Genomic DNA, 13,318 nt, shown 5'->3' with positions numbered 1-13,318 from the left:
GTGTTACATGTGAAAGGATACCCAAGTTTTCAGACAGGTTTATCCCTTTGCATATTGAAAGTGCAAAAACAGAAAATGCAGAAAAATACCGATGGTTTCTGCTGTTTGCTACAAAACCAGGGTATTTAGCTCACCTCAGAGCAATGTGCTGATAGAAATGAATTCCACAGGCCACGACCAGGGACTTTTCTTTTTTTACAGACCAGTTATACTTAGGCTATAAAGGCAACATGTAGGTGCGTACTGTGTCTACACCTCATATTTGTAGAGGTCGGAGAAACTCAATGGGACAAGAGTTTCTCGCCCCAGGACAGTTTGCAGTGTTTCTCTGAAGAGGAGTAACAAACTGCTACAAGCACACCAACACTTAAAAGTCACTTAACTTCCAATAACAAACTCTGCACACCATTTCGTAAGCCAGAGGAAAATTTTTCAGAAGACAAATTTACAGACGAGTCCAAACTTTATTTAAAACTACCATTTTGAACAATTTTAAAATTACTAAACAAGTCACGATAAAAAATAAAAAAGATTAAGACAGAAAAAGAACAGTGCAGCAAGACTGAATAGAAGAGGATTCAGTTCCAGCTGTTCAAACTGCCACAGGCAGAAGTTAGCATACCTATTCCTAAAAGGCAGTGTGTCAAAAATTTTACATTTTTATACACTTCCAGAATTCTCGGAAATTAGTGCTGATCTTCCATATGCATTTGTATACATGGAGTTTATAAATGCAGATATCTTCAGGTTACTCTCATGCGCTCTGAGCTCCAAAAGTTTCTGTAAAATAAAGAGTATAGTTATTATTGTCTAACAGCAACAAGGCATCAAACGCAGCTCTTGACCACATTTCAACTCCTCATAAGTATCCATTAAAGCACCTTGATGAAATATTTCATCCTCACTTGTTTTCCCACCAGCGTTTTGAGCCGTGGCTCGCTTGACCAGCTGCAGCCACCCCCATACACAGACAAAGAACAGCTTAGTTGCTGGCTACCAGTTTTGTGTGGCACGGCATGCTTAGCCAGACTATTCCCACACCAGGCACATGCATCGGCATTCACTCCACTGACACGACAGACTTCCCCCCTAGCGTAGCCATGACGAGCAGTGAATGAAATGGAAGGGAAGATGCATCTTCCTTCACGCTTTAGTCAGGAAAATCCTATGCTGTCATTGCAAATGCATTAAAAAAGCATTTTCATCACCTTATAGTGTTTGAGGAATTGGAACTAGCCACACCACCAGAAAACTACCATCAGAATACTCAGTTCATGCATTTGTATATGCCATCACTATACCCTTCACTGGAGAACTACAAGCCTAACAATAGAACAGAAGCCTCTAATACCATAACTTGTGTCACAATATCAACATTATATTAAAACAAATAAAAGTGTCTTTGAACAGCATTACCGTTAAGTTTTTGTAGCTGCATAAATAATGCTTCTTGACAGTGACACGCCTTTATTGCCATCATACACACAAAGTTTTTTCTACCTCATGCTATGCTTTATATAAAAAAATTTCCCTGAAGAGATATTTTACTATTCTGAAAAGTCTCTTGAACTTTTCTATTACAGAACTATGGAGCAGTCTGTCAGCAAATTATATTCAGAGTTATTAAATCAGATAATACCAATTAGAATTTGCAATATTTTTAAACCCAAGCTTGTGTTACAAGGAACAAAAAATACTAATCCGTTTTAATAAGTTTCAAATCCATTAAGTAATAAAATGCATTTTATATATGTTAATTTTTACTACTTTATTAGCCACAGAATCTAACAGAAGTATATAGAAGGAACATGGAAGGCAAAATCCCTTTGTCTCAATACATCAATTTCAAATGCACAGTAACAAAAAAGGATATTTTTTTAGCACCACCATTACTGCTTAGTTCAATCAGTGACAATACGGTATTTAAATCCTAGGCTGTTCCAGAGTGTTTTCCCAATAAGTATAGAGGATTTAGAAAATAATCTTTACCAGGTTCTTTCAGAGTTTGGGCATCTCCTACTAATTCTTGATCTTGAGCTCCACCTCCATCCAGTAATTCATCAGACAAACTGTTGGTTTGGGCCTCTGTTGCCATTTTCTTCATTAAATCTGCCTTTGTAACAGATAAAGCAAAACTCAAACTTCTGGATAATTCTTACTGCTGTCTAGATTATTAAGACATTTAGGGTGTGCACTTCTGAACAACCACCCCACAAGCAATAGCAAAATACCTCTGAATAGACTGCGAGTTTAAGGGGCAAGTCTTCAACTTTCACAAAGTCATCTTCATCAGATTTTTGACTGACATTCCCAGAACCAGCTTCCTGTTAAGAAAAATAATGTTGCTTAAGAGAATAGTGCTACTTTGTTTTATTTTCACTCCAAAACTAGATTTTTGACTATTGTAATAAAGTACATCAAAAAGCAACGCCCATACCAAATTTGCAGATGAAAACTGAATGAGAAATAGAAATAACACTGAAATAGAAAAAGGTTCTATTTTCTCTTGGATGTATCTTAACTGAAATATACGCACGTATTCATTCACCAGCACAGGTGACTCCGTATCAGGGCTGCCAGCCATGGAGCTTTCAGAACTTGCAGCAGATGATTTGTTGCCTACACAGGTTGTATCTAGTGTTTGAGTTTCGTTTACTGGTAAAGATGAGCTTGATTCTTCTGTTTTCACAGTGGCCGTAATAAAGGATTCTGGGGTATCGACTGTTAAAGGTGGTGTATTCTCCATGACATTGAGGTAAGGAGGCAAAACTGTAGCCACATCTTGTTCACCTAAAACCACAAAACTACATTTTAACTAGGTAGAGATAGTAAAAGATTCTGAGCATACAAAAATCCCAGATTATTATTATTTTCTTAAATTATTATTCAAAACTACAAACGAGCAATGAAAGTGAATTAGTCTGACTGAAACAAAACATCAGTTACTTGTACTCTCATACACTGAAGTATCAGCAATTATCACAAGATAGGGTCGGACTTAAACATTTCTTAATTGATACAGCTTTTAAAAAAAAAACAAACACAAAACCAAACCAACCAAAAAAAACCTTCCAGAAATGTATGACCTACTGTACAATATTCATTCTAGGCATAAGGAGATATACAGAACAATAAATTCCTTAGCATTTCGCCACAGTCTTGTGGCAACACAGAATCTACTCAAATACTGCTTTTAGTCTACAAAAAAAGACCAAGAACAAAACCAGTATTTGCAACAGAAAAACACAAGAAAAGAAGGAGGTAACAACAGTTAGATTAAATGTAACATTCATACCACCTGGCACTGTTTCTGTCTTTTGACAGAAAATAATTTCTCAGTTCTTAATCAGTTACAACACAGCATTGCTCACAGAAATAGATCTTTAAAATATAAAGCAATTTCAATTGCTAGTAAACGATAGTAACGGAAAAAGCAAGTACTAGACAAACCCAAACATCAAAATATTGCAACAGACAAATTAACTCTGCTACAGTTGACTTGACTACTGTCAAGCATCACACACACATTTATTATTCCAGGTTCTCTCTTTAAAAGGTTTGCTGTGTCTGTATCAACACAGATTTATCTACTCAACTGATATGGTTCCATGAAAAAAAGCAGCCCAGTAAACTCTTGCAAAGTTGATGTTCTTCACCTTCATTACATATATCACAGGCGATGTCTGAGATAATTCTCACAATATGCAAATTCGTATGGAAGTGTTAATCTCTCAGTTACTGTGTACTGGGCTTACCTTTAACAGATTCTTGTTCTGACAACAAAATCTCACTGCTTTTTGTCTTCTTCAATTCTTGGTTTGAAGTCTATTGGGGAAGATGAAAACAAGTTAGGACAAATTCAACTAATCAGCTTCATAGCTTATTGACTAATTTCTTCTTCCTTGCTAATTAGAAACACACTGTATACTTGCTCCATGCTTTTAACTAGTTAGAGATCAAGATAGCAAGTTCTACTCTCTATTCATCAGCTGGTCAACCACACCTTAAAAAACTATTAATGCTGATATGCGTGTCTTACCTAACCATTTAATTTTCTTTTCACTATAGTATTTGCCAGGTAAACTCTTTAGTTCCACTGAAAAAGATCTATTGTTTTAGCCTTTAAAGTAAAATGTTCCAGTTACATCCTTGCCTAAATGTTAGTAGCTGTTGAGTAAACTGAAGTTTCAAAAGACTTAGTAGTCAAACTTATTTACTGAAATGTAAAGAATTGACAAGTCTCCAGAACCAGGTCACACCCATCCTAATGTTTTTAAGGAAACTAACAGTGAAATGACGACAGAAAAGCCAGTAACATTTCACCGTTGCTCTAGAAAAATGTATTACATGATGGAGAGGAACGACAAATCAAAGACATGCTAGAATACAAGAGTCAATAGCTCCTGCAAAGGAAAGCCCAATTAGAACTTGATGTCAGCAAACAGAGAGGAAGAACCAGGTGACAGTATAGAACTTGATGCTTTTTTGAAAGTTTCTTTTCTACTGGAGCTTAACATTCTCCTCCTCTGACAGCAGATTTAAGCAGTAGTTCTGTGTGCATCCATCCATCCATTTTGGCATCAGCCATACCAATAATAAATTCAGGTGGGGAACGAACAGTAGATCTTTTGTATGTAGCAGCTATTGCTTTCATGTAGTTTCTTGTATTGTTCTTCTACTTTTGTTAGTATGAAAATAGTGCAACAAGAAAACCTGAAATGTTATATACAGATATTTGTCTGAAAAGCTATGCACTGGTGTAGGTTTGTTCTGTGTTTACAGCTGTGGTGTACCTGTTCATTTTCAGTTGTTGTTTCACTGCTGGCTTGTAGTGATGTCTGCACATCAACCGGTCCTTCCTCAAATTCTATTTCTTCCTCTTCGTTCTCATCTTCTCCACTGCCATAATTAGTCAGAGCTTGGGTTTCTGCTTTTGATAAACCTGAAAGCAAGTCAATGTAAAACCATCTTTGTATTGGAGTTACATATTGACAGAGCCTGACAAAGTAAAAGTCAGGCTGCAAAATCCAAATCCCTTTTGGGAGTTTACTGCAACAGTCAATTATAACTCATACTTCAAAACATTCTTTTTCAAAGATTAAGATACAGTGATGACTTACTTTAAAAGATCCATATGCTCCACTAAGCTGTATTACCAACAAACACCACTGTGTTGGTGTGAAATACTTAAGTTACTAAACAAGTTGGTGTGAAGAATGTAAATAAAAGGGAAACCAAGCCATGAGTAGCTGGTGTACGACAACAAACAGAACCAAAAAAAATTGTTAAAGATATGCAAGTTTAAAGAGAAGCATATTCAAAAAATCATCATTTAAATGCAAAACTGCAAAAAAAATTCATCAGCTTTCACACCCTTCGGGTTAAAGGTTGAGAAACTTTTAAGTTTAGCTGTGACAGGATATTTAACTTAAACAATTAATCCGATTCCAACATGTGTATCTACAGATCTACTGATTACAAAGAACAAAAGCTCCTCTAATTGGAATGTTGACATGATACTAGTAAATAGAGTAATGGAAAACTTTTACTGGGAAAGACCTGACTAGAAAATCTGTGAGGGCAGGTGTTACACAGCAGTACTTCACACAAATCCTGTTGGTCAAAACTACAGTTAAAACATTGAATAATGACCTACAAAAATCACTTACTTATTGCCACTGGACCACTTTCACTTTCCTCATCTTCCTCTTGATCAGATGCATCAGACCTAATACTCTCAGGAACTCCATTACCATCATACATTTCTGAGTCCTGTACTGGCTTAACAGTTTCAGTCTCATCCTTGTCCTAGGGAAACAAGGCATACTTTGCAATTTCATGTTTGTTTATCTCAAGACTAAGTTATGGTTTCTGCATCAAGAAGTCACCTTTGTTTCTCAAAATCAAAAATCTACAGACTAAGAAGTAATGTTTAAATAGTCCTTAAGGGCTTGAAATAAATACTGCAAAGGTACTCCTGAAACAGAGCATCAGGATCTACTGTAAGAGATCACGCACTGTTCAGACATAGCTATCAAGGGCATCGCAACTGAGCATTTCATTACCTGAAAAGGTTCACACTGATCAGCATGTTAGCTTAAAACAAGATTTCTTTGAATTAGATTTATCACTCTCACAAGGAAGACAGACACGCTTGCATTATTACCTTCTAGTGACTTCCCTGCCTCTCCTGAATTACCTCTAGTAAAAATTAGGACTATTCCTAACTGCTGTTTCTCCTTTCTTTTGGAATAGCCACTCAGCAGTTTCTTGACTGAATGATTTGCTAAACACCATGAATGAGAAAATTCTGCTCAGTCCATACAAACCCCAAGTAAAGCCCAGAGCTTGGCTCCCAATTTTGAAAGGACTCTTCTACACTACAGCAACCATAAGAAGTGATACACAGATTCCCACTTGCACTTCCAAAGCAGTGTGACAGAAGCTCTAAGCCCTAGAAGAAAGCACTGACTCTGTGCCCATACATGCTTATATGTACGCCTATGCCCATTTAGGAAAACATTCAGCATTCTACTTGGTACATTGCCTGTATCTTTCCCTGGGCTGGAAAAAGCTGAACATTCCAGCAGAAAATACAACACTTCATATACAACCCCTCTCCCCAAATAGAGTTATTTCTTGGTGGTTTTCAAAACAAACTTAAAGAGAAAAGGGAGACATTTCGGGCCCTAACATTTAATACTCAGAGCACACACAGACTTTGACTCTGAAGACCTCAAGTACTATTTGTCCCAACTCAAAACATCTGCCTTCTCCTTAAGATGAAGAGTAAAACAGTTTACTCCGTATCATTAAAAAATAAAATGTTAATTGATAAAAATAATTAAATGCCAACTCTATTTACTGGCCTTGCTATTTAATTCTTCGAGGAATGACTACATTCTCAATGCCCTGAGCCGAGAATACAGGCAACAGCCCCAGATCAAAGCCCACAGTAAACACTTTTAGAACAGGTCTTTTCTTTTTTTCTTTAAAATACAGAAAATGAATACTGAAAGGAAAAACAAGATCCTACCCTAAAGCTGCTCAGCAAGTATCACAAATTATTCCATTTCAGTTGCGCAGCATTCAACATAAACTTTGCTCTTTTTAGACTTTCAAACTGTCAGTCCTAAAGCAAAGCTCATTCTACACAGAGGTCACCAACAATAAATAGAAAAGCATCTTTAATACTACTTTTGTTGATATGAGTGCACTTCTTGAAAGATAACAAGATAATGTTTTATAAGAAATGCATCAAACAGCCTTTCCACTGGTAATGGCTCTGCAGTAGAAACAGGAATAAAAGTAAGAGCAACCAAGAAACTGGTATCCAAGTCATCTTTACTGAATACATATAATAACAAAGACTTCCTGATGAAGGCAGATTTTTTTGTAGTCCTTTTCCAGACCAACAACTCAAATTACAAAAGGGAAATTATGATTTACTTTGCTAATTTGATAAAGTAAATCACTGAAAATAACAGAAAGGAGATAAAACCCATGATGTTTAACAAATTTATGAACACTAGGAAATGGGATGCTTACAGACACAGGATTTATATGACAGAAAACAGTAAGACTAAGTGATCTGTGAAATTATCTGAGGAATAAAGGCAGTTGAGAAGCATAAACATACTTTGTCCTCATCGACATCTTCAGCAGATGAACAAACATCCACCTGGAGACCTTTTTTTGCCTAGAAGAAACACAAACTGTCTTCAATTCTAAACTGAAATAACTTTGAAATACTGAACCAAACTAAGGCTTCATGAAAGCCCGGCTGAAATGCCAATCTTACCGAGAACCACCATCTCAAAATGGCAGTAAGCTGCAGGGACTTCTACGCTACAAGAGATGTTTATACAGATGTCTTCAAAATTTTAGAGTTGTAAAATATTACAAAAAACTGTGCTAGCCCTTTTTATTTAAACAATTATGTTTACATGGGATAATTCTCCAGTCTGTGGTTAAACCACATTTCACGTATAGAATTAGACATACCAGCTCTGGTCAAGACAGAGCTGTGCTTTTCATTGTGGAATCTAAAACCAGTCAGCTTACTGGACTCAAGACAGCCATAAAATCAAGATCAGATGTACCTGCATCAGGATCCCAGACCCGAAAGCCGTGAGAAGACCATAGAGAGATAATTGTGTGGGTCTGTCCAAAGTAAGCGGGACCTACCAGTTCTGGCTCATCTCTGGCTCTGCTGAACCTGAACTGCTGCCACAGCAACAAGGCAAACATTGACCTTAACCCAAATTCTCTGTCTTCCATGAGAGGAGAAGAAATGCCAGATCTAAGTTGGGCCCATGCATTCTCACAGCAGCGTATAAACCAATCCTTTATGTAACAAAGGCCCAATGAGCAACTTCAGATAAAACAGGAAGTCACATCCAAATCCTTCTGGATTCAGATAGTTTCTCTGGACTCTTTACAAGGCACTCTGCAGTCTCTCTTGCACGTTAGCCATAGTACTGGAATATCTAAGTTGAACTATCTTGAAATGTAGCTGATGATATGCTTAGAACTACTTATAGGACTTTATAGTTCATGACAGATTCGCAAAATATCTTCCATTGATATTTTTAAATGAGTTCAGGTTTGCTTTGGTATTTGTGCTTCTAAAAGAAAGCTGAAAGGACTCTGAAGTCATAACTACACCATGCACGCAAGAACAAACATTGAGGTAGATACCTGACCAATTTAAGTATACAAACATGATCTGTTTCGGTGTTTGTTTTGTAGACAGTTCATGTAACTAAAAAAAGTTATGTTCCTAAAAACTGCAAGATAAAGTTAAAAATGGTGATGTAACATCTTTAATAATGTAAATGGTGCAAAACCCAACCAAAACTTGCTTTGTTAGAGCAGAATACGTACTATGGTCTCAAATATTTCTGAAAAGTTTATATATATTTTACACTTCAACTCTAGAAAGTGATATTTTCTGCATATACCAATGAGCCAACTATTTGATGACTTCATAGGACTTACTCAGGTTAGGTAAAGATGGTGCCTGCTAAGCTACTGCAAAGAAAGCTGTAGGCATAACTGGAGAGATGAACTGGGACCCCCATATGCCAAAATATTTAGCTCAGATAGAGTTAATTTTCTTCATACTAACTGGTATAAGGCTATGTTTTGTGTGACCTGTGCTGAAAACACTGTTGATAACACAGGGATGTTTTAGTTATTGCCGAGCAGTGCTTACATAGTGTCAAGGCCTCTTCTGCTGCTCACCGCCAGTGAGCAGGCGGGGGAACAAAAAATTGGGAGGGGACACAGCCAGGACAGCTGACCCCAACTGACGAAAGGGATATTTCATGGCACATGATGACATGCTCAGCAATAAAAGATGATGGAGGAAGAAGGGGGGGAACATTCAGAGCAATGGTGTTTGTCTTCTTATGTAACTGTTACACGGTTGTCTTCTCATGTAACAGTTATGCCCTGCTTTCCTGGAGATGGCCGAACATATCCCTGCCCATGGGAAATAGCGAATGAATTCCTTGTCTTGCTTTGCTTGCCTGCACGGCTTTTGCTCCACCTGTTAAACTGTCTTTACCTCAACCCCCAAGTTTTCTCACTTTTACTCTTCCAAGTCCCTCTCCCATCCCAGGGAGTGAGCAAGCGGCTGTGTGGTGCTTAGCTGCCTACTGGGATTAAACCACACCAACTACTCAAAGGTCCCAGACGTAGGTCGAGGGAGGTCATTCTCCCCCTCTACTCGGCACTGGTGAGGCCACAACTGGAATACTGTGTCCAGTTTTGGGCTCCCCAGTTCAAGAGGGACAGGGAACTGCTGGAGCGAGTCCAGCGAAGGGCAACTAAGATGATTAAGGGCTTGGAGCACCTCCCTTATGAGGAAAGGCTGAGAGAGCTGGGACTCTTTAGCCTGGAGAAGAGAAGGCTGAGGGGAGACCTGATTATGGCATACAAGTATCTAAAGGGTGGGTTGAAGAAGGATGGAGCCAGGCTCTTTTCATTGGTTCCAAGTGACAGGACGAGGGGCAATGGGCACAAGTTAGAACACAGGAAGTTCCGTTCAAATACACGGAAACAGTTCTTTACGGTTCGGGTGACAGAGCACTGGAACAGGCTGCCCAGGGAGGTTGTGGAGTCCCCTTCCCTGGAGATTTTCAAGACCCGCCTGGATGCAGTCCTGAGAAATGTGCTCTAGGCAATCCTGCTTTAGCAGGAGAGTTGGACTAGATGATCTCTAGAGGTCCCTTCCAACTCTGATAATTCTGTGATTCTGTGATTCTGTTAATACTATTTCAACACTTGACTACTACTTCCTATATGCACTTATAACCATTAAAACACGTTTCCTCTGAATTACCAGAGTCTATGCAATTAGACAACTGTAAAAGACACTCATCTATAATACACAACATCTCCCTTACTGAGGAAAACTAGTTCATGCTTCTACACAAGCAATACTGTGACTACGCAGCCCTAATTTGTAAAAAAATACATATACAACATATGAACAAAGGTAATCAAAGTAGTTTAGGAAATACAGATATTTAGGAAACTCAGAAATGCTGTATTTTTAAAAAATATAATAAAACAAACCTCTTTAGCATAAGACTGTATCACTTCAGTAGTTTCTATTTTTCTTTTACATCTCTGCTTTACAGAAATACTGTTGTTGTCCAAGTCTTGCATGAGTTTAAAAAAGGCTAATTCATTAAATAACACTTCAGAGATCTCCACGAGAAGATCCTCCCCACAATCTTTTAATTTTCTACCAGCAAATTTCGCCAGTGAATCCTGTGAAGAGAAACAGTTCTTCAGTTTTTGGAATAGGTTTTCAAACTTCAAAGACAAAGTGTATGTCATATTCCTAATAACTCAAAATTAGTTAGGCGTATAATAGCTCATACTTTTTAAAAAAACATCTTAAACAGATTTTACGTAGACTCTGTAGTCACGTAACACAGAAATTGATAAAGTTACTGATTTAAACTCTATATTTGTAGAAAAAAAAAAAAACAAGAAGGAAAAGAGCAGCCTATTGATTTTCATGAATTTACACAAAATGTCCATGAAGAGCATCACCAGAGCTCTCCTTGAAGACAGCCACAGGCAGGAGATACATTTCACTATCTGGCAGTGATGGAAAAGAAGTTCTAAGTGTGGTAAAGCTTTAATTTTAGGAAACAAGGTAATGCCTCATTGCTGCATGAAAGGTAAAGGAGAACAGTAGCTATGCTATTGAAGTTGTAAAATATAACTTCAGGGAAGGTGGTTTATCTGTTGCTTATTATCCAAGTTGCAATAGTGCTGCAAAACAACACTGAAGAGCTACTAACCTGAAGTATACTGCCAAGCTGCTTATGAAAGAACTTCACAAATTCTTTACTTTCATCGTTTTGTTGTGTAAGAGTCAAGACCATACGTCTTACTGATGTCAGTAATTGAGAAGAGCATACTTCATCCATGTGTTCCTAAACAAGTATCGCAGAATTAGCTTAGTTACCACATAATAAAAATTAGCCATCAACTGAAATACTGAAATTCATTTATAAAAAAACCCACCTGTCCACGGAAGGAATAGCACTCCATGAACAGTTCTAACCCATCTTGCAAAACAAACTAACTGGAACACAGTTATAGCAAACACCATACTTTGTTAATGACTGATTGGCCATGACACAAAAAGCTTTATCTCACTTTTCCAATACATTAGTATATGCCATCTTTTAACGTTTGGACAAACTAAGAATCTTCATATATTGTGACTGTGTACTCAAGAGTATTAAAGTTTATGTTCAGATATCTACTGTTGTAAGCTCCTTGAAAATTGCAAACAAAACCGAAGTCTTCAGGCACTGAGACTGTGACATGTCAACAATATACACAGTTTTTAAAAACTAGTATCAACAAAGTACCTTATTAAGCAAACTTAAGCTTATATACAGCGCATACTATAAAAGGGAACAGGGAGATTACTTAAGCATCTTACAATTCAATCTTCTCTGCTCTTCAACCTTGCAAAGAATGAACTGTGATTATTTCTCCTTTTAAGTAGTACATTTTCCTCTGTATTCACAGAAGCTTACAAGCTCTCAACAACTTTAAAGATATTTGTAAACAGAAGAAAATAATGCTGAAGCTCACAGAGCTATTCTTCAAAAATATCTCAAGTTCCACAGTATGTAACAGTTTTAATTAAAATTATCTCAGTTCCCTTTGCTAAAAGGCAGCAAATATTGCACAAGTACATTCTCAAACATTTCTATTTGATTTGGTCAGCTCCAAAAAAAGACATTTCTATTCTTCTTGATGTCGAGTCCACCAGCGCTATGCAATCCAGAAACCTTACCATTTCTTTCTCCTATTAAAAACTCCATAGAATCTTTCTGCTGGAGTACTTAATCATTACTTTGTCCTCAGCAAGGTCTGCAACTTCACAACAACTGCCAATAGATGTGTGTTAAGATGCAAGTTATCCATTTTAAATCATGTTCTTCTATGCAATTATGCAGGTCCTTTTCCTACTCTCCTAATTCACACATCACTGAAAAAAGTTCTTACCTTCAGAAAAGGAATGACCTCTTTCATAATTGCTTTAATCTGCCGGTCAAGCTGCTGAGTATCTATACGAGGACATGGAACAGCAGAAACTTCACTGGACTGTGGCACAGGAAGACATTCACTGGGACTTGGACCTCATTAAAAGAAATGCACATCTAAGTCATTCAACATTACTATTAAAGAAATACCAATTTCAAAACCATGTATTTTCCTTTTTGTAAAAATAAGTCATATTTACGTAAGCATGTAAAGATTCTTTGAAACGTTGCTAAGTTTTCAATATAAATGAAGAGGCAAGTCAGCCAATTAAATGATTCCTGATATTTAGAAAAATTATTTTCTAAAACTAAGCAAAATACGTGTATATGTGCATACCTTCTAATTTAGCAGCAGAAGCACCCTGAAAATTACTAGAGCAGCCCTCAGAGTCAAGGGTACTTTCAGCTTCAATTTTCATACGCTCATATTCCCTCATCCTAGCCAAAGCTTGATCTAAGTGAATCACTGTGTTGCCTATATTTAGAATAAAAACACCTTTTAATCTAAATAAAAAGTTTGCAATTGACAGACAAATAAACAATGATAAAAATTAATTCAAAGCCACAAGTTTTGAAATCTACATATAACCACAGCTGAGTTATAATATTTTATTACACACTTTGGTCAACTCACAGAAATGAGCCACTTGTGAAACACTTTAAGTGTTGTTTTACAAAATGTGGTTATATACTAAAAATCAAAGAACAGTATACTATTTAAGAGGAGACAA

At 37.1% G+C, this 13,318-nt stretch overlaps 1 protein-coding gene across 1 annotated transcript in view; it reads right to left on the bottom strand.

Annotated features, from left to right (window-relative positions):
• Positions 1-450: 450 nt before the first annotated feature.
• The window catches only part of PCM1 (pericentriolar material 1), a gene marked incomplete at both ends in the record, with an annotated part of 41,882 nt that continues 29,014 nt past the window's right edge, over positions 451-13,318 (bottom strand). The window contains 12 exons of the mRNA XM_082482580.1: positions 451-780; positions 1,990-2,113; positions 2,232-2,324; positions 2,537-2,790; positions 3,756-3,825; positions 4,794-4,942; positions 5,670-5,808; positions 7,640-7,699; positions 10,585-10,782; positions 11,325-11,459; positions 12,550-12,683; positions 12,925-13,062. Of these exons, the coding sequence (XP_082338706.1) occupies positions 755-780; positions 1,990-2,113; positions 2,232-2,324; positions 2,537-2,790; positions 3,756-3,825; positions 4,794-4,942; positions 5,670-5,808; positions 7,640-7,699; positions 10,585-10,782; positions 11,325-11,459; positions 12,550-12,683; positions 12,925-13,062 (1,520 nt within the window). The remainder of the gene's footprint in view (positions 781-1,989; positions 2,114-2,231; positions 2,325-2,536; positions 2,791-3,755; positions 3,826-4,793; positions 4,943-5,669; positions 5,809-7,639; positions 7,700-10,584; positions 10,783-11,324; positions 11,460-12,549; positions 12,684-12,924; positions 13,063-13,318) is intronic.

The sequence above is a fragment of the Vanellus vanellus genome, assembly GCF_965231255.1.
Source record: "Vanellus vanellus genome assembly, chromosome: 4".
NCBI lineage: Eukaryota > Metazoa > Chordata > Aves > Charadriiformes > Charadriidae > Vanellus > Vanellus vanellus.
The sequence above is the reverse complement of the archived record's forward strand: the minus strand, read 5'-3'. Positions and strand labels throughout refer to the sequence as shown.